This window comes from Ursus maritimus, unplaced genomic scaffold (assembly GCF_017311325.1).
Source record: "Ursus maritimus isolate PB19 unplaced genomic scaffold, ASM1731132v1 scaffold_21, whole genome shotgun sequence".
Classification (NCBI taxonomy): domain Eukaryota; kingdom Metazoa; phylum Chordata; class Mammalia; order Carnivora; family Ursidae; genus Ursus; species Ursus maritimus.
The window spans coordinates 20,675,276-20,695,981 of NW_024424564.1; the positions used below are offsets into that span (position 1 = coordinate 20,675,276).

The 20,706-nt window shown below is 37.3% G+C and overlaps 1 protein-coding gene across 1 annotated transcript in view; it reads left to right on the forward strand.

The window, feature by feature from the left end:
* The window catches only part of ACSS3 (acyl-CoA synthetase short chain family member 3), a 149,047-nt gene that overhangs the window by 112,522 nt on the left and 15,819 nt on the right, over window positions 1-20,706 (forward strand). Inside the window, exons 10-13 of the mRNA XM_008710354.2 lie at window positions 2,997-3,092; window positions 5,825-5,888; window positions 15,931-16,012; window positions 18,161-18,283. Of these exons, the coding sequence (XP_008708576.2) occupies window positions 2,997-3,092; window positions 5,825-5,888; window positions 15,931-16,012; window positions 18,161-18,283 (365 nt within the window). The remainder of the gene's footprint in view (window positions 1-2,996; window positions 3,093-5,824; window positions 5,889-15,930; window positions 16,013-18,160; window positions 18,284-20,706) is intronic.

Consider the following 20,706-nt stretch of genomic DNA (forward strand, 5'->3'; position numbering starts at 1 on the left):
AGTAGGCCCGAGGGCTTCCCCAACCAGAAGCCTCTTTTGCACAGGGACCAGCCTGAGAGCCAGGGTGGTTACCAGACGTCTGTGTGCGTGAACGTGTGAGCACACGGGCACACTCTGGCTGTGGAGGTGGATCAGTATGGACATTCAGGATGGATCTCAGGATGTTCAGAGAGATAGAGAAAACCAAAGTTTCTGTAACAACCATTATGGTCGTTCTCCTCCCACTTTTGTCCTAACTATGGCTCTCTCTGTGGAGCCAAGGAACTGTCATTGCGTCTGAATGTATCTTTTCCATGTCACTACCAAAAGTTCTTTTTCCAAACCCCCAAATGAGTATCAAACTAAAGTCAGTGAGATACTCGAATGACTTATATTGCCTGCTTTTTTTTTTTTTTTAAAGATTTTATTTATTTATTTGACAGAGAGAGAGAGACAGCCAGCGAGAGAGGGAACACAAGCAGGGGGAGTGGGAGAGGAAGAAGCAGGCTTACAGCAGAGGAGCCTGATGTGGGGCTCGATCCCATAACGCTGGGATCACGCCCTGAGCCGAAGGCAGATGCTTAACCGCTGTGCCACCCAGGCGCCCCTATATTGTCTACTTTAAGTCCCTGAATGGATAATCCTTTCCATTGCCCTTAACATCCCGTCAAGGTCATCATGTAGACGAATGTGCTCGTGTGTCTTCCAATCATTGATTATAACCAAACAGCTGAAGGTTCAGGTTGTAACTGTAATCACTGGCCAGAGATGCGGATGAATCTCCCAGGTTCAGGTTGTAACTGTAATCACTGGCCAGAGATGCGGATGAATCTCACAGGCAGCACAAACGGACAGCCCGTCACCAACTCGTTCTTGTCTTTGTTGAAGACGAGGTTTATTCTCACTTCCTCTTCCCATATCTCCTTTCTCCCGGTGTTAGAGGAAGAAGAGCAGAGTGTCCACATCTCTCCTAAGAATCCGCAGGGACACGAGATGCAGCAGAGTGCAGTGAGAGCGCTGTGGTGGTGGTTTTGTGCTTGTTTCTCTTCCAGACAGCAGGTCCCGAAGCCATCGGAAGGCTCGTTCGTGAGTCCTAAGCCATCTGTTGACAAGTTGCTGAGAGGCTTGATGGTGTTGAGAAATGTAGGGAGTTTGAACTTGAAATCATTGGAGTGCTTCTGGTGATGAACTCAACCTGATGTGACACACTTTTAACACAGAAGATGTGCTTTAGCAGCTGCCCCCCCTGTCCAGGGTATGAGGGGGAACAGAAGCGTCGTAAGGGGGCCATCTCCCTTCGTCCTGCGTCTTAGTAGCTTCTGTGGCTGTCGTCACCTTGCTTAGTCTGCATCCCTTCTTTTATGCTCCTCGCTCTCACTGGACAGGGTTGCTTCCTGTTACCACACTGTTCTTGTCTTTCTGTCAGTTTGGAGGACAGCTGAGGTCAGTACTGAGACATTTTTAGAAAGACATAGGGAAAAACGTTGCTAACCTTTCTGAATATGGGGGTTTCCTTCCCTGCTTTGCTCGTGCTGTAGGGAGAGAAGACGGGGGTATTGAATGACTGACGGAACGCCATTTTGTATGATACCTGTCCATTTTTTTGTCATGGTATGAACACATTTGAAACATTTGTCGTGGGATGAAATCATTGTCATGGTATGAAGCCATTTGAAAATTCTTTGTTAAACATCAGAAATATCTGCTCCGGTGACTTGCTGCCTCTCCTCAGCGGTGACCATATGGCTGAGCTTCTTAAGCACTGGACTGTGACTTAGGAACCGTGTTTTAATGTTCTGGAGTCCATCTTCCGTTATTGATGCCACCTGAGCCACTGTCCATAAAATGTGAATAATAAACCGAACTACTCTGGAAACTAAGGAACAGTAATAAATTCTTCCCACCATTCTAAAGTGATATAAATGTATGATAAATTAGGGAGAAGCCATAGTGGAAAGAATACATTCTGAGTTCCTTAGGAAGATAGATGTTTTTTAATATTTTGGATTACTTTGGAGCCAGTTGGTTTGACAATTAATCCCTTGGGTATATGTACTGTATGTTTGTGTGTATAATATTAAGCCACTAGTGCCAAAACTTTTCACGGTCAATACCTCTTATCCTGCTCCTCCACACATGTAAATCTCATATTTAAAAGGTTCTGCTAACCCCAAACTTGTGTTCGCCAATAATAACAAATGCATTTGTCCGTAAAAATAATCACTTTCAGAACTTATGGCTATCGTATAATAGCTGCAATTATTCTATTAACAACTTAAGACAGAGAAAACGAATTTATCACTTTTGTTCATCTCTGCAGGTCGTGGTGAAGACTCTGGTTTTCATGAAATAATCAGCATAGCATAAATGTCCTTCTTTCCTTCCTTCCTTCTTGCCTTCCTACCTGCCTGCTTGTCCTGTCTGCTTGCCTTCTAGAAGCCTAGGCACAACAGATTGAGAGCAATTTGGTAAAGCTTTAGATGCAAGGTCTCTAGGCATCTGTAGTTCTTTAAAAATTAGAGTTGACATTGTTCCTATATTCCCAAAAATTTTTGCGTTACTTATTCCAGAGATTAAGCCACAGATATCAGAAGTATCTTGCGTGTAACTATTATTTACCATGATAAAATAACTTTAGGTGAGTTAAGAGAAAGCATCTTTTCTAGAGATCTTTGAGTTTTTAGCATGTGTGGTAAAATTCTCATAGCCACATAATTCTGCATTCTTCATGCCTGTTGATTCATAACCAAGAACGTTAGCGAGACCTCTCTTTCTTTAGAAGAAGCGTTACTCCATACGTTATTCTCAATTTGTGTCCTTAAGTTTTAAAAGTTAATCCAGTATCGATTACTGAATTTTTTTTTCATTTTTAAAAATACATTTCCACTCTTCATCTATCCCTTGTGCAGTTGAATTCTAGGACAAACTGGGTACGGGTAGGGGGCAGCGCATATACCGAAGAAACATCAAGATCGCAAGTTTAAATATTAAATGATAAATAATATTTATTTCTCCAGAGACTGGATCCCCAATTACAGCATCATGCATTGGATTAGGTAATTCTAAAACACCTCCTCCAGGACAAGCAGGAAAAAGTGTTCCAGGATACAATGGTGAGAAATGACCCTGATTATTTGGAATATGTAAGGTTATAAATTTGGTATTTTTCCATGTCTAATGTGAATCAAACTGCACAGTAGGTGCTTAAAAATATTTGTTTGAATGAATACTTTGTACTATAAATACATGCCTTAATTTTGTTATTAGTCATTTGGATCAAAAATAAGATTGTCGACTTCCAAGGACATGTTCTAAATGACTGTCATAACCAAGAAAATAGTATTTATAAGGCACGTAAAGGATATGGCTGGGAAATTAATATGTACGGAATACTTGCTAGGTGCAGAGTACTTTGCATTCATCATCTCATTTAATGATGAATTATATTGAATTCAGAGGTATCATTACCATTCTAAAGATGAGTTAACTTGTGCCCAGAGAGACTGAATCACTGTGCTGAGGTAATACAGCTGATTAGGTCCTATATACAACATGAACCATCATGTTTTATTTTGTTTGTTTCTTTGGGTGTTTTGCTACAAAAGTTGCAGTTTTTCCCCTTATAATTGAGGAGGGATGATAAGGCTTCTGAACCTTGTTGGCTAAAGATAAATATAAAAAGTAAAGAGTCTAAATAGAAAATTCACTCCATCCATGCTGGTGGTATGTGACAATGAGACCTAACGTATTTTAAATATTTGTTTTTAGATTGTTGGTAGTGGCTATAATAGGTTAGCAATTTCCCTTGGGCTCCACTTGCTAGTTACATAACTTAAACAAGTCACCTAACTTTTCAGAAATTCAATTTCCTTATTTCTAAATGGGAATGATAATGCCACACGCTTCACAGGGGCGTGGTGTAACACGATGACGCGTTAACACAGCACTTTCCGGCAAACAGACTGAGTTAAGTCTTAGCTAGTCGTGTGCTGATACGTCAGAGACATCAGACAGGCCGACTTGATTTAGACTTACACATTCATTTCACAGACAAGGAATACAAAGAACAGAAGTTATTTTATATGCATAATGTCACACAATTTAGCTTAATAGATTTATGAGGAAAACCCATCTTTGGGGTTTTCTATATGATTCCTACATATAGTTTCTATTTGCATGTAAACTATAAAATATAGAGACTTATCTTTGCCTCTCTGACATAGAAATATTGTATTTTCTTTCTAGGACAATGATCAGTTAAGAAAACGTGGATCATTGGACTTAGCCTAGCAGATGTATTTGTGAAAAAAACTTCAGGTTTTTTTTGTTTTTTTTTAGGGCAGAAACATATATTCTGTGAAGTCAGTGACTTTCCAGGCATGGGAAGGTGAACCCAGCTTTAGTGAAATCCTCACTTTGAACAGTTCTGTCATCCCTGCTCCTTTTATCGGAAAAATTGCTTTGTGTTGAGCCATTTTTAGGGGCTGATGTTTGTGGGAGATGTTAAATACATTTCCCTTTCAGTATTCTTATATCCAGCTATAAGAAAGAGTTAAGCTTTGATGCCTCATGAAATTTCAGTACAGAAATTTCTCGTTGTCTGAAAGCCATTGGCTTACAGACAGCATAGGTTAAACGTTAGAACTAAAGTATCTATAACCAAGGAAGTAGTGACTTTATGACACATGATTTTTATGTTTTGTGGTTAGTCAGAGATTCAGAAGCATAATGTAGTATTCAGTATTATAATAAAAAAATGGTATCCACTTGGGAAAGGAAAGGAAACTATTTTTGTGTGTGTGAAAAATATTCAACGTAATTTAACAGTTCCACATTCATTGAGTACCTTACACAAGCTTGTCACTTTTTTCTTCAAGTAATTTTTATAACAACACTGAGAAAAGAATCACTCCCACTTTTCATATGGAGAAATTGAAGGTGTAATACTTGTACAGGGGTGCAGAGTAAATTGGCAACTGTACTGGGATTTGGGGAAACAAAGATTAGTGAGGCTTGACTTCCACCCTTAATGACCTCCCAGTCTTGTGAGTGGAATATTTATACCACTACTAATTGTCAGAATAGAACTTTAAAACAAAGTGCTCTGGGAAGACAAAGAAGGGAACGATTAATTTTTTCTGGGGACAATGTCCTCCTTTTCTCATAGCTTCGCTCAGTAGAATGACCTGGATGGATGAAGCAACAGAAAGGATCAATTAGAGCTTAAAATATGATGATATATTCTCATTTCCAGTTTGCACTGGGGGTTACAGAATATGGAGTCAAGCTTCGACCTCCTAAAATCTTTCAGGATTATAACAGTGTGGCACAGCACTGGGATGATATTTGGGAATTAAATGGTTCTTGAAAGCTCAGAAGTGGATATTAAGCTTTAAATCAGAAAAAGGGGGTTTTGAGGCTTTTTAATACTTTATTTTTATTGCTTGAAATATTTTTTTGGTGTATTTTAGAATTGATTTGTTTCCTTTAATTTTTGAAAAGCTGCATATATTTTTAATGTTTTTGGTAGAATAGAGGACAATGTTGAAGTGGATATAAACATGGATTATGAAATTAACAGCATGTTTGAAATGCAGTGTCTTTACTTAAGGGAGGTCCTGAGGGAAAATTCATGATCTTGTTAAAAATCAAAGCATATGCTCTTTTAATTTTTTGTGAGACATGTTAGCATAGTTATATGTTCATGGTCTCATAGGAATTAAAGATGCCTGTGGAGCTCCAGTTTTGGGGGTTGGATATAGGAAACATGGAAAAGTTTAAGCTTTAAGGTTTTGCATTTTCATTCAAATTTATATTATTTATTTGTTTATATTTTACTTTACAGTTATGATTTTGGATGACAACATGCAAAAACTGAAGGCCCGATGTTTAGGAAATATTGTGGTAAAGTAAGAAATATTTCCAATGCTACTATGTAAGAGAGCAAGAACTGGTATATAATATTAAGAAAAAAATGGAGAGGTTGCAATGATAGTACGAGGAAGGGGGTTGCAAAATAAGCTGGTTCATTGTTTGAGAATACACAGTGCCAACTCTTGTTGTTGAAACATGGAAGCCCCGTTAACCAGAGCACGTGATGTGATGAGCACTGGGTGTTACGCAACTAATGAACCATTGAACACTCCATCCAAAACTAATGATGTACTATATGTTGGCTAATTGAATTTAAATTTTAAGAATAAATAAATAAATAAACATGGAAGCCACATATAGTAGAACAAATTTAGATATGGTTTTTAAAAAGATAAATCTTGCTTTTTAAGTATATTTTTTTGGTGATACGAGTTTTGCTAAGGTGATCAATTTAACTTAAATACCAAAAACATAAAGAAGTATGGAAAGATTCTGTACTTCCACCCTTTAGCGATACAGCATTAATTTTTTACTGTATATGAATTTTTCCTTTAACAAGCATTTTAGATTGTTGAAACAATTCAGTTTATTCTTGTATTGCCATTTTTCCTTAAATTTATCCCATGGGCATTGTTCACTTTAGCTCTGCCCCTAAAAATGTTTATCCCCATTCTAGAACTCTTAGGATTATAAATAATGCTATATTGAACATCTTTTTTTGTGTCGTCCTTTCTCCTTTTCTGATAATCACCCCTATAGTATGAATAATCTCTAAAAGTGTAATTACTAAGCCAAATAGTAGCATGATATAAAATTCCTGACTCAGCAAGTACCACAATTCCTTGCTAACATTTCTCACCCTTGTTCATTTGTAAGCAAAAGTGTCCAAATTTGCAGTGAAAATATTAAAATTTGCTTTGATTAAATCCACACGTTAAAATTGTTATGCTTGTGGAAGCTGAAATAAAAGTTGCTTAAGTTGGGGGACAAACAGGATGTGACATTTTAATAATTGATACAAGCTGCTTTAATGCCTCTGATTAGCATGACATTGGGATCTTTATTAATACGGTTCAGTAGCAGAATTTGGCAGAAGGAGCTGCGATAAATAAAGAACGTTGTATGTTAGGCCTGAGGAAAGATTTGTTTTCCCATTTACTTAAAAAAATTCTTGGGAAAAAAATAAAAAAGTAAAAGAATGCTTGGGGCTCCGAGGTGGCTCAGTTGGTTGAACATCCAACTCTTGGTCTCAGCTCAGGTCTTGATCTCAGGCTTGTGAGTTCAAGCCCTGCACTGGGCTGCATGCGAGGTGTGGAGCTTCCAAATAAAATAAAATAAAATAATATAAAATAAAATAAAATAAAAAAATAAAATAAATAAAATAAAATAAATAAAATAAATAAAATAAATAAAATAAATAAAATAAAATAAATAAAATAAAATAAAATAAAAAAATAAAATAATTCTTCTGACTTGGCAACCTGTCTCAGATCAGAGACCTAACCTGAGGTATGAAATTGCCTCAGGTTAGAACTCTGAACTGCAGGATACCAGATACATACCCTCACCTGTCCCAAAACCTAACCTGAACCCAAACCTGAACCCTACCTAGATCTGAGAGAAAAAAAAAAGGGGGGGGAAATTTGGTATATTTATATGATGGACTGTTACTCAGCAGTAAAAAAGTACAGTATCTTGGCACTTACAACAACAGGGATGGAGCTAGGAAAAAAATTCTCTCAGGTAAATAAAACGTTTAAAATTCTATGAAAATTAAATGAAAAACAGTAACTTAAAAAAGAATGTATTTCTTCAGGTCAAAATCTTTAACCTTACAAAAAGCTAACAGAGAAGATACACTTTATGCTACAATTCTCAGATTCTTATGTTATCCTTAAACATGTAAGCACTATATTACTTTTTTCAAGTTTAAATTTTAAGACATCTTGTTGGCAAGATGGAAAAATTAAATACCGAATATACCATTTATATTCATATTATTCTGAGACAGAATGCATGTTAATATAGAGCTGATTGAAATCTGACCTCTTAATGGGAAAACGGTAGGGATGGGGGACGGCGTTCTAAGAAATTAGTAATCTGAACAAGATTGCAGGTGGTTGTTTAGCTTACTTAGGGAAGCACATGGTTTTGGAGAGTCTTTAAAAGCACTCTAGCAGCATACATTTTTATACAACCTCCTAACTACAAGTGAGTCTATCTATTTCATAAAGCAACTCATGTACGATCCTAGGGGTAGCGTTTGATGCCCGCAGTTCTATACCCTTCACATGTTCTGTCATTCTGATTATTGGTGGCTTTGCCCTACTTCCATTCAAAAATAATAAAATATAGTAATTGCCCACATAAGCTGTATTTTTTCCTGAAGCCATTAATGTTACTTCTGGTACTTAAGAGTAACATAACTATTATCTTAAAGCATTCTATTGTTTAGATTGTCACTGATTCAGAATTATTTTCTCCCCTCTGCATTCCTGAACAGGGAATTTTACTGTACTGATCTGGGATTCTGAAATTTCTAGGTGAATTATTTGAAGACGTAATATGTTATGACATGCAGTAGAGTTTGATTCCTTCCTTAAGTTAATAGTGAAACTAGATTTTTGAAAATGTTATGTATATTATTGTATTCAAAAGGTAAAGTAGAAAACACAGGGAAAAAAATGCTCCCACCAAGATCTCTCTTTAAAAAAAAAAAATAATAATAATAATTCTTGAAACCTTATTTTAGGAACTCGTTTTTATCTGGGAGAGCAAGGATTTCCTTTTGAAACCTTGAAACCCACTTCTCCAGTGGCCTTTCCGCCCTAACCCGTCAACCTCAGAATTATTCGTGCATCTCAGTGGCGGCCTCCAACATTGTGTAGGATGTTTTCATGTTTAACATCTGTCAGTAAGACTTGTTTCTGTTAGTCTGTAGCTGTTCTCTGTGCCTTGAAGGGATGCATCATTCATCCAGAATGTGAAATAGCCAATGAACGCTTCTTAAGAGCTCATAATAAATATATGTTTAATTGAATTAAGGGGAAGAAAAACACAGCTTTTTGACTTAATAAAGGGTATTCTGGTTTTAAAAAAATAGTCTGTAATTTGAGAGAGAATAATTTTTTCCATCCAGATCACATTCTAAAGAAGGTCTGTGATCTGAAAGCAGTCTCCTTTCCAGAGATTGGCCAAATGGTACCCCCCAAAACCTCAGTGGACTGTAAAAGGGATACGTGGTCAGCTGAGTCCACAAAATATCTGAGACTCTAAATATTAAGAAATGTATTGACCCTCAAATTGGAAAAACTTACAACAAAAGTTAATACATATTTAATTAAATATCTTTGAAACCTAACATCGTAACAACTGCATTGTCAATGTAGTCTTCATAAATTTTTCATTTCATTTGCAAACAATGTTTAGGTCTTATTTTCTCACTTTGCACAATTTCTGAATATGTACAGTGACTGCTGAGAAATAAGAACCAATAGTAAACTAAATGTATGGCTTTATGCCAAATAATTTTAAAAGCAAAATTATAACTTTAGGTCCAGAAAAAATTCTAGTTTCTATGATGTATTGCTATGTTTTATTATTTGTTTAAATATATGGGTTGAGGCCACTGGTAGTAAGAATACTTAGGGTCTAGGGGGGACTTGAAACAGATGGCATCAAAAACCACCCCTGGGAGTGATTCCTGGCCTGAGATGGATGTCCACTCTCAATTATTCATACCCATGCTTTTCTTTATTATTTTGTATGGTAACTAAGTAGGAGCAGTTTGAAAGAGCAGTATTCCCTGATGTTATTTATGTTCACTAATTATACTTGTAGTATAATTACAAGAATACAGGGAAAGTCTGCATGGAATATTTGAAATGTATGGGGCTCAAACTATATTAAAATAAGTCAGTAAAAAAGCGGCTCATTGTTTTAATCCCAAATTTGTTTGCTTTTATAAGTACTGCTATAGCTGCTTCTTTCATTATAAAATCTGTTACGAATAGGATAAATAATATTGGAAACTATCTTTCTCTGACAGTTTCTTTAAAATCTGAAGCTATAATCATATTTCACCCTTTTTGAGTATTAAATATAATGATTCATTTTATCATATTAAGACAATTCACCTAAAATGAGAAATAGTGGTATGTGAAAATGTTGAACAGAAAACTCTTGCTCCACTTCATTTTTTCCACTTCTTTGTTAATGCTTTTTAGAAATCACTGTTAGACTCTCCTGGGGATCCCTTCACTGGAAGGAAGACATTTAAGTGATTCCTAAACTACTATAGACCCTAGGATGTAATAAACATGAATCCTACAGCTTTCATAGATTTTCTGCATTCATGGGATTTGCCTTTCTAGTAGAAGAGAAACTATGTGTCTTTGTTCATGTTAGCAAATTCCTTTGATTTTGAAACCTACTCCAGGCAGTTAATTTAGTGGGAAAGTTACGGTGTCTGAATTGCTATGAATACAGAATGTTCATGAATTGTGGGAGGTGTCCCTGCAGTTGCATCCAGAGCTCTGAAGTGCAGACGTAAAACAGCCAGTAATTTCCAAGCAACCCAGAGCAGAGCATGAAAGAGCATTTTAACTGCAGTTGCTTTCCTCAGTCCTGCACTGCTCACTGTTATTAAAGCCATAGGTCTCCGGCTACTGTAACAAGTAGGCAATAGTTGATCGAAACCAACTCGTACTGACTAATAAATCTTTTCCACAGTATTCTTTTTTTAGAAAAAAAAAAAGTCCCCTTTATGGGCCTGCATTTTTCTTGGACCAGATCCAGTTGCTGCTACTGGAAGTGGGGCTTGTCGGTCTCCTGCTGTGTGCCGCAGGAAGGGGGGGTCTGTGCCCTGCAGGCGGTGGCCAGGAGGAGGGAGCTGTAGGGCAGGGTCCACATGGCTTCTACTCTGGTGCCTGCCAGTTTCTCAGCCTCCAGATATTAAACTCCTGTGCCCTAATGGTGTCTTTTCACATCTTTATAGCTTCTCAGGACTGATTTAGTCACTTTGCTGCTGTCTTGGGAAAGGGTCAGGATGGCTTTCTTTTCATCAGTGTATCCTTTGCATAAAACTAAGGATGACACATAATTGTAATCATGTTCCTTTCTAAATATCATACACAGATTGTAATATGATCTTTTATTAGCCTTACGACATCACTGGGAGGTAGACAGTGGGACAGATATCCTCATTTTAGACGTGGGTATCTAAACATCTTTTGTAGTGACACAGCTAGAGCTCACATTAATAACCTAGTCTTTTGTCTGTCCAGAGGGAAAGAAATTATGGCCTAATCAGTCTCTTTGTGGGGAGACAAAAAGTAGCCTCCCACGAAAATCTCAGGTAGAGCCTACAGACTCCATAGGAAATGCTGGGAGGGCAAAGATGGGAGCTAATCCCAGAATTCTCTAGGGAACAGGAGTTATATCTTCAATGCATTTCTGTTACCGTGGGGATTCCCAATGGAACAATAAATACAGACCATCCTGTATCTGGGAATGGAGACGTGTATTTTACATTCCAGAGTGATCCGGAATGTCACCTTCTACAGTGATGAGCATTCCCTTTTTTTCTTATCTGTTTAAAGATTTCTCAGCACCCCCATGCTTTCCCATTAGCACGCGTGCGTGCGTGCACGCACACACACGCACGCACACACACACACACACACACACACACACACGGGATCACTTCAGCTATTTCTCTTTCCCAGTAAGATTGGTCTCCAAGGAAAGACATTGTCTAAGAGTAACTCTTGATTCACAGTTGGACAGGTTGCAATAAAACTTTCCTTTTCACTCTGCTTGAAAGAGTTGGGCAAGGTATCTCAGAGTGGTAACATTTTATCTTGGGTCTGGAGGAGGAGTACAGACACTAGCCAGCCTGTGTCTCAGTGTGTTCAAGCCTCCCCCTCCTGCCAGTCTACTGTATCTTCACGCTATTGTAACTACAGAAAACAGTATTCTTTTTCTGTAACTTCAGAAGAAGAGCACCAGGGCATCCATTATTCCAGAAGGAATAGGATAATCATTAGGATATTCAACAAGAAAAATGTTAAGTTGGAATTCTGTAAAAAAAACAAAACAAACAAACAAAAAAAACCAATCTGCTCGAGCTCATATACACCTAACTTCTCTCTGGAGTTTATTGCTTCTTCTCTCACGTGCTTTATTTCATACACACACACACACACACACACACACTAATCACAGATACTCCCAATTCTGGAAACCTCTCTTCCTGCTTTTCTTTAGGACCATTATATGGCATCTTTTAGGGTTCCTTTTTAGACTCTTTCTAATATTGAAATTGCAATATCTGAATTTTAAAATGTATCAGACTTTATTAGTGAAGAACAGATAGCACTCCCTCATTTTATCCTACTAATTACTAATTGCAATCTTCTATCTTGCTCTCCAGCCTATTCCTCAATTAAATTCGGTGATATCGAAGTAGTTTTCTGGGGACATCTCAAAAATGATCAGGAGCATATGTGCCATTTCCAGCCAATCCACACCTGGGCTTTTTGGTGTGAGCTTAGTTTCAGGGATAAAACTTTCCCTTTCAAGAGCTCCTGCTGGTACAGAGTCTAAGGACCTGCTCAAACTTGCCTGACAAACATTTTTACATTATTTCATTAGATTAATGGAATAGACATCATTCATGACAGTCTTTCTCCCTATCTGTATTATAAAAATACTGAGTTTCTTACAGTACACATTATGTGAGGATCTTCATGTGTCTAAGACTAGAATTTATATCTTTATATCGTTAGTGTCTAACTGGTGACTGAGGAATATCAGACATCCGACAAATATTGATTGAATGAAGAAAATAAATGCATGAGTTAATGCACACATGCATGCTTGCACACATGCTTGCTTGCACACATGCTTGCACACATGCATGAATGAATGAATAAAACATAATTCCTCTGGTATTTTCTTCTCTAACTTTTATATCTTCATTTCCTCTTCACTGGCTACTTCTAGTCACATCTTCTCCAACTTAAATCAGCCTGCTTCTCTGCCTTAATGACATATCTTTCCAGCCAGTCACCCACAAACTTTTAAAAAGTGTACTCTAATTTCCTGCCTCCACTTCCTTCCTTCCTGGTTACTTTTGAATCACTCCCGTTAGTGCCTCCTCCACACCACTGAAATGGCAAGCCTGAGGATACTCAAAGTATCTTAATCGCTAAGTTCTCTGACTCTATTGAATCACTTTCAGACAAAATCTGTGCTTCTATGACCTTGTTGAACACTCAGTCTTATAAAAATTCTACTGTAGTAGCTCCTAAGATACTATTTTTTTCTAGTTCTCATACATCTGATTTTCTTTTATTTTTGTTCAATGACCTTGTTTCTTTGGTCCTTAAAGACAAATAGCATTTGGCCCTAATTTTTCCCTCCATTTCATGCATTGACCCTGGATCATATCCTTGGTATGTTAGTCTTAATTCTCAAGGTCTATAGGTATATACAAATTTATGCAGACCTTTCTCACGGGAGTGAGAAATTGTATAAAAATCCCTACTGTCCCTGTCCTTCAAAAAATTTAAGCAGGTGTTTAAAATGTTTCAGCAGCAGCTGAAAAAGCCCATGTCCTTAAAGTTTGTTAAATTTTCCCCCTGGAGGATGGCTACCTATACTTTAATTCTCTAAGCTTTAATTAATTATAAGACTGTAATCTATCTGTTACGAATTGTTGGTATCATAGTTCTCTCAGGAAGTAAGAGAAAACCCAAATTATCAGGGCATCTTCTTTTTAAGGACAGAGGTTGCAGGTGTAACCAACTTCTGGGAGGTATAAAATGTTCTTTTTCTCTCTAGTAACATTCTTACCAGAAAATGCTGCACTCTCCGTCCCACGTACACACACTGACCGAATCAGGACGTACTAGGCCACCAGGAAACTCCAACCGCATGTGTGCCCGAGGTTCTCCTTCACGTGGATTATTAGTGCAAATACGTAGGGGTCTCTGCTGTGAGGAGGCAACGTGGTTGCAGGGGGCGTCACAATTTGTATCTGCGGTAGATAAAATGAAAGAGAAGGTTATTTAACAGTATGTCCTTCTACACGCATAGTTTTTAGTGTGGGCAGGGTGAAGTGTTTCAGTATTTGGACGGGCATTTCTGTATACCGGCAATCAGGTGGAGCTAAGAACAGCCGCTGCCGTTAGACCCGGCGTCCGCAGTCTGACTTGCGGCAGACCCCAGCACGCTCTGGCATCCCCAAAGCAGCCTGACTGTCAGTTGCCATTTATTACCACGCTTACCTTTCATTTTTCTTAGAGTATAGTTTAAAAGTATCACCATGAAAACCAGAAAGGATTATATATCATGATATATTTAGGGGGGAAACAACTGAAAATTATTTAATCCGTGAGCAGAATCCATCTCCATCGAGCTTATGGTCAGGGTTGGTTATGTTACACGTAGTCAGTTTCAGTCATTAATGTTATGACTTCTGGCCTGGATGGGCTTTTGACTGACCGTCTACCATCCCTTCTTGGTGTCCTCTGCACCTCCTTATCCTCAGCATCTTGGAAATGATGCAAAATTGAATGTGTTTTGGTGGCTGCCATGTTCATATTTTACTTCTGTGTTTAATAACCAGTGATTTACACTTGTCTGTAAAATATTAACAATAAAAGCAACCTGACAAAGTGAAATTATATACATAGTGATTTAAGATGGACACAACGAAGTCCGTTACAAGGACCCAAGAGGTCATGTGCCTCAGCCCACTGCCTTCACGCGGGCTTAGCGGTGAACAGCAGTAGTAACAAGAGCAGAATCTCTGTCGTTCTCTTTACAAACTGCTTTCATATGCATTTTATGCAATTACCCGAGGTCCAGAAATGCAGATGTTGCATTTTTCCCTCCATCATAAAATAGTACAAAATGAAGACCTCGCAAGAGGAGGACCTACCGGGAAGCTCGAGACGGTGGAGCTGGGCAGTCGCACCTGGGCTGCTGATCCCACCTGTGACAGCACCTTCTGTCTGACAGAACGTGAGGATACAGCTCAGAGCCTCCGGTCTAACGTTGGGGTGGAGGATGCATGACGTTGCCTCATGTGGGCAGTAGCCGTGTCTACTTTGTTTTCAGTTTTCTCAGCATCAGGTCTGTGAAGTCACTGCTTCACTTCGTATTTTTTATTGTGTGAGCCTGGAGAGGGACGGTTTTTGAAAATCCCTAAGTTTTACAGTATCTGAATTTCCACACTGTTAAAGCATCTAAAAGGGTCTTGTGTCCAGAAAACAATTTGGGTGGTTATTTTCGTTAGGTGGCACCTCCTACGAGAAACCAATTTGGGAACGTGTTCATTTACCTGGATAAAGACAGACGAATAGATACAAATTAAGCCCTTGCCATGTGTATAACACATGTTTGATACTATGGAGGAAAGCAGGAAATGTAAGAGCAAATTGGTTGGAAAGAAGGGTATATCGTATCTTGTAATTTATATTCTCAAGTATGACCGTCCCAATCTATGTGTTCATAGGGTGCGAAATCACGTAGGTTGGGACGCTCATGAAAAGGAAGAATGCAAGAGGGCGTGGTGAGAGGGAATTCTCTGAAGCAGATTGATTGTGAAGATAAGCTTGTTCATGGAATGTTGGCTTGGAGTATTTCATCACACGGAGATGGGCGGAGGTGACAGTTGGGAGCTTGGTACTTCAAAAAAACAAAGAATTTATTTGCCTATGGTAGAAGCATATTTGTCCTAAAAAGTAATTCAGTGATGCATTTGTGGTTCCTTTGTGCAGATGTTATGTTTCTTACTGAAACAGTGATTGCTGCTAATATCTATTTGATTGCCAGCTCTATATGCCTTTTGTGCCCTTTCCAGAAACTACGGTCATCCCTCAATGACGCTGCTATGTCATGGTCAGCTGCTTCAGCCTCAATTAGACATGATCTGTCCGGCAGGTTTAGGGCTTATATTTCAGTGTGGGATTTGACTTGCAATTATCCATCACACTAGAAAATTATTCTAATCAATCTATCTTTATTACCACTTTGGTCATAATTCTAACTGCTCTGTTTTTATATAAGGTTGCCATTACCACCTGGGGCTTTTTCAGGACTCTGGAAGAATCAGGAGGCATTCAAGCATTTATACTTTGAAAAGTTTCCTGTAAGAACTTTATTATACTTTTTTTTTAAACCTTCCAAAGTACCTCTTTATAATTCTTGCCTATTAAATTGAGCATTTAGTGCTGGAATCATAGATAACAATACAACTTTTAAAGTGTATCTGGACCAAGTTCTAGATCTCAGGAATAAGAATGCCCAGACCACAGTGATTAAAGCAAGTCATTTTTATATTTATTTTTATCAGTCTCTGGACATAGACATTTCTGTTTCTCTTTGCACATTTTCCTGAAATTTAGCAGCCCTCAATATCAGGAAAGTGTTTATTAAATTAAAGACTTTGGGGGGAGGGCTATCCATATTCTTTCCTGTATTGGATCCCTCTGCAGACTGAGAGCACCTGATCAGAATTGTACCCTGTCCCTGGGACCCCTTAATCTCCTCTGTAGCTGGTTATGTGCGTAAAGTTCATTTGGCTTGCCCACAGTTGTATTGTTCCATTCTTTTACCTATTTTTGACATTCGTTCCTGAAGTTCTCATAGCTTTTTATTTTAAATTCCCATTTTAAAATACAGATACATGCTAGACATGGTGTTCCTGCAGCACAAACTCGTCACCTGGATGACAAAAAGTGTTCTCCTACTTTTTGTCTTGTCATTTACCTGTTTCTCCATATCAGTGTGAGGTGTTTTGCGTTTATAACAGCACTTTACTGATAACACACATCGGGTCCCACCATCATATTGCTGCTGTCCTTTGACTTCTATTTCAAGAGGTTCTCATTGTGCAGTAGGTGGAAAAAAAATGGTCAGTTTCCTTAAAAAAAACCCAAAAACAAAAACAAGTCTCCGTGTTTAGCATTTTAACTTTATTATTTGTGAGCAAAGGACAAGCCAACAAATGACAAGATTTAAAATAGCTTCCTTTGGAGAGAGATCTTGGAGTTAAATGATCTCAGTAGCTGAGATTAAACATGCCCCCGGTGGACTGTGGCAGGGAAGATTTGTCAGTAGGGTTGACTCCGGTCAGCTCAATCTGTCTGCCCGATGGACCACTGTTAAATCATCAGAGTACTGATATGATTAATTACACCTGACAATGGCAAATAAGGTGTGCCTGTGGTTTCGACGTGATCACCTGTAACACTGAAAGCTCCTTCAGAGTCTCTGTTTATGGTTAAACTATGTGGAGTGACTCTGTATATACTCTTGCCTTGTTATCCTGACTTCGAACTTCTCATCTAAGGGCTTAATCACAGCACAAAGGGTTGAGTAACTTGCCTGCAGTTCAGAAGTGATGGAGCTGAAGATGGAACCATAAAGGCCGGCTGCACAGTCGGTGCTCTCTAACTGCACTCTAGGTTTTCTCTCCAATAGAAATTGCAGTAAGAGCGCCGATTACTGAGGGCTTACGGTGTGCCGGCTCCGCCCTCCTTAGATACACGATCTCACTTATGCTTCAGAGAAGCCGTGTAGGACATAGCTCACCAACCTGCTTAACCGATGAGCACACCGAGTCTCAGAAAGAATGAGAAGCACGAATAGTGACTCATCTGGATCGTTCCTAAAGCCCATGCTCATTAACATAAGTATCAAGATAACTGAAAAGCATTAGAAGTAATATTTCTTTCTACGTCTTATTCTTCTTGATTCTTCATTCTTTTGTGATTTTTGGACCAGTGAAGATGTGCTGCTACTTTGAGTTGATTAAAATTTAAATTTCATCCCTATTATTGTATTTCACGGAAGCTCGAGTCTAATCGAAATTCATGTTAATAAAGTAGCACTCTATCTTGTAATTATTTATAGAGAGCTTTAAAGGTTTTAAAAATTAATATAATTAAAGAAGAAATCTATCAAAAAATTACTTTCCAATACCAAAATATATTGGAAATATTGAACTATTACTTCTCCATTAAAAAAATTGAGTTCGTAAACTTTGCAACTCTAAGTTCAAACATTTAACTTGAGTATATATAAGAATGCTTAAATTTATTCCTGGCTGTTAGTGGAGCAAAGATTTTAGTAAGTTATCAAAATCAAAAGGAGTTTAATTCCATAGCCTAGTTACGAAAAAAGTCAAATGCATGCAGTAAATCCATTTCTATCACATTTTATATTATACCAAACTTAAATGATTGCATTACCTAGCAATACATGCTAATTAGATATTATCAATTCTTATTTTCAGGGATATTATGACACCATGGATGCTGGTTACATGGATGAAGAAGGCTATTTATATGTTATGTCTCGAGTTGATGACGTGATAAATGTTGCAGGTCACAGGATTTCTGCAGGTGCTATTGAAGAGGTATTGATGGATATAGATTTTCTGTTCCAGGTAGTATTTAGAGACAGAGCTGAACTGAAGTTAATAATTGAGGTTAAGTCAGTGTACCTGGAAAATTACCATACCCTTCATTTGAAGTAGAGGCTAAGTTACTCTAGTATCTCTCTCACCTCACTTCCTCCTGTGTAAATCCTGTTCTGCACACTCCCTGATCTTTGTCTGGGTGGGAGGGAGGAATTTTAAGAAGCTACATATATGTGTTATTTATAGGACAGCCTATATACCTTTGCTTCTTATATCATTGTTACTTGATTGTCTCTAGCTTCTTGATTTTCTCTTGCTTGATAACCAGGTTTGCATATTGTCTTTAACTGGTGTGAGATTTAAACATTTTATTATACTCTTAAAACCTGAGAATTTTCTTCCAATGTAAATAAATTGTCACAAAGTCCCCAGAAGAGGTTCTTTTTAATAATGTTTTTAATTTGTACATTTACACAGAGTAAAATCTGCTTTATTGTTGTACAATACTATGAGTTTTTATACTTGTATAGAGTCTTGGAACCATCACCAGAGACAGGATACAGAAAAATGTCTACACTGCCAAAGAATTCTCTCATAACATTGACCTTTGTGTTCTGACCTTCCCCATCACTAACCCCTGGTAACTACTGATTTTTCTGTTTCTATGTTTTTGCTTCTCTAGAATATAAATGGACTCATATAGTTATGTAACCTTTGGATACTGGGTTATTTCATTTAGGAAAATACATTCGAGATCCATCCAAATTTTTGTGTGTATCATAATTTGTCCATTTACATTGCTATGTAGTGTTTCATTTGAGGATGTACCAACCAGGTTCTGTAACCATTCATTCACTGAAGGATATTTGGATTGTTTCTAGTTTGAAACAATTTTAAATAATTCTGTTACATACATTCATGTACAGGTTTTTGGGCAAAATTAGTTTTTCTCTTTCTAGGATAAATACCTATAGTGAGTTGGCTGGGTTATATGGTAAGTGTATGTGTAAGTTTGTAGGAAATGGTCAGACTGTTTTCTGAGTGGCTGCACAATTTTACATTCTCGCCAGCAGTGTTTGAGGGTTTCTGTTTCTTCCCATCTTCATCAACACTTGGGAGTTATAATTCTATATTTAAACCATTCTATTAGATGTATAATGGTATCTCATTACTTTTAATTTACTTTTCCGTAATGACTCAAGGATGTTGGTCATCTTTTGACATGCTTATTTCTCATCCACATATCTTCTTTGGTAAAATACCTGTTGAAATGTTCTGCCCATTTTCTAAAAATTGGGTTGTTTTCTTATTGCTCAGTTTTGAGAGTCCTTTATCTGATACATGATTCGCAAATATTGTCTTCCAGTCTGTGAGTAGTCTTTTTATTCTCTTAAAAGTGTCCTTAGCAGAACCGAAGTATTTTTCATATTGATGAGGTCAAATTCACTAATTTTTTTCTTTGACAGATCATGATTTTGGCGTTGAATCTTAGAACTCTTTCCTAATCCAAGGTCCTAAATATTTCTTCTTTGTTTTGACCTAAGAATTTTATAGTTTCATGTTTTACATTTGCTTTATTGTTTTACATTTTATATCAGTTTACATTTACATTTTGAGTTTTCGTGTGTGTGTGTGTGTGTGTGTATATGGTGCAAGATGTAGGTTGAGGATTATTATCATTTTTTAATACAGATGTCGATGGTTCCAAGAATCAGTTATTGCAAAGACTGCGTTTCTCCTTTGAATCTCCTTTGCACCTTTGTCCAGATCAGCTGACAGTACCTGAGTGGATCTATTTCTAGAGTGTCTTTTCTGTTTCATTATTCTGTGTGTTCATCTTTTTACCAATACTATTCTGTCCTGATAGTATCGCTTCATGGAATGCCTTAAAGTTGAATAGTATCCACACTTGCTCTTCTTTTTCAAAATTGTTTTGGATGTTCTAATTTCTTTACTTTTCCATATATATTTTAGAATGAACCATTTGTGGTTACAATGGATTTTTATTGGGACTGTATTAAATCTATAGATTCTTTTGCGAAAAATTGATATCTGGTCCATACTGAATCTTCTAATCCAAGAATTTTATATGTGCCTCCATTTCTTTAGGTCTTTTTTGATATGTTTCATCAACATTTTATACTTTTTAGTACACACATTTATACCTAAGTATTTAATTTTTAAGCTGTTGTAAATATAATCTTTCCTTAAGTTTTAGTTTCCAAATTTTCACTGCTAGTGGATAGAAATACTATTGACGTCCCTGAACTGATAATGCATTTTTTATAGATTCTTGAGATTTCCTATATAGAAAATCATGCTGTGAATAGAGATAATTTTATTGCTTTCTTTTCAGTCTAAATGCCTTTTATTCCTTTTTCTTGCCTTCTTGAACTGGCTAAAACTTCCAGTGTGATATG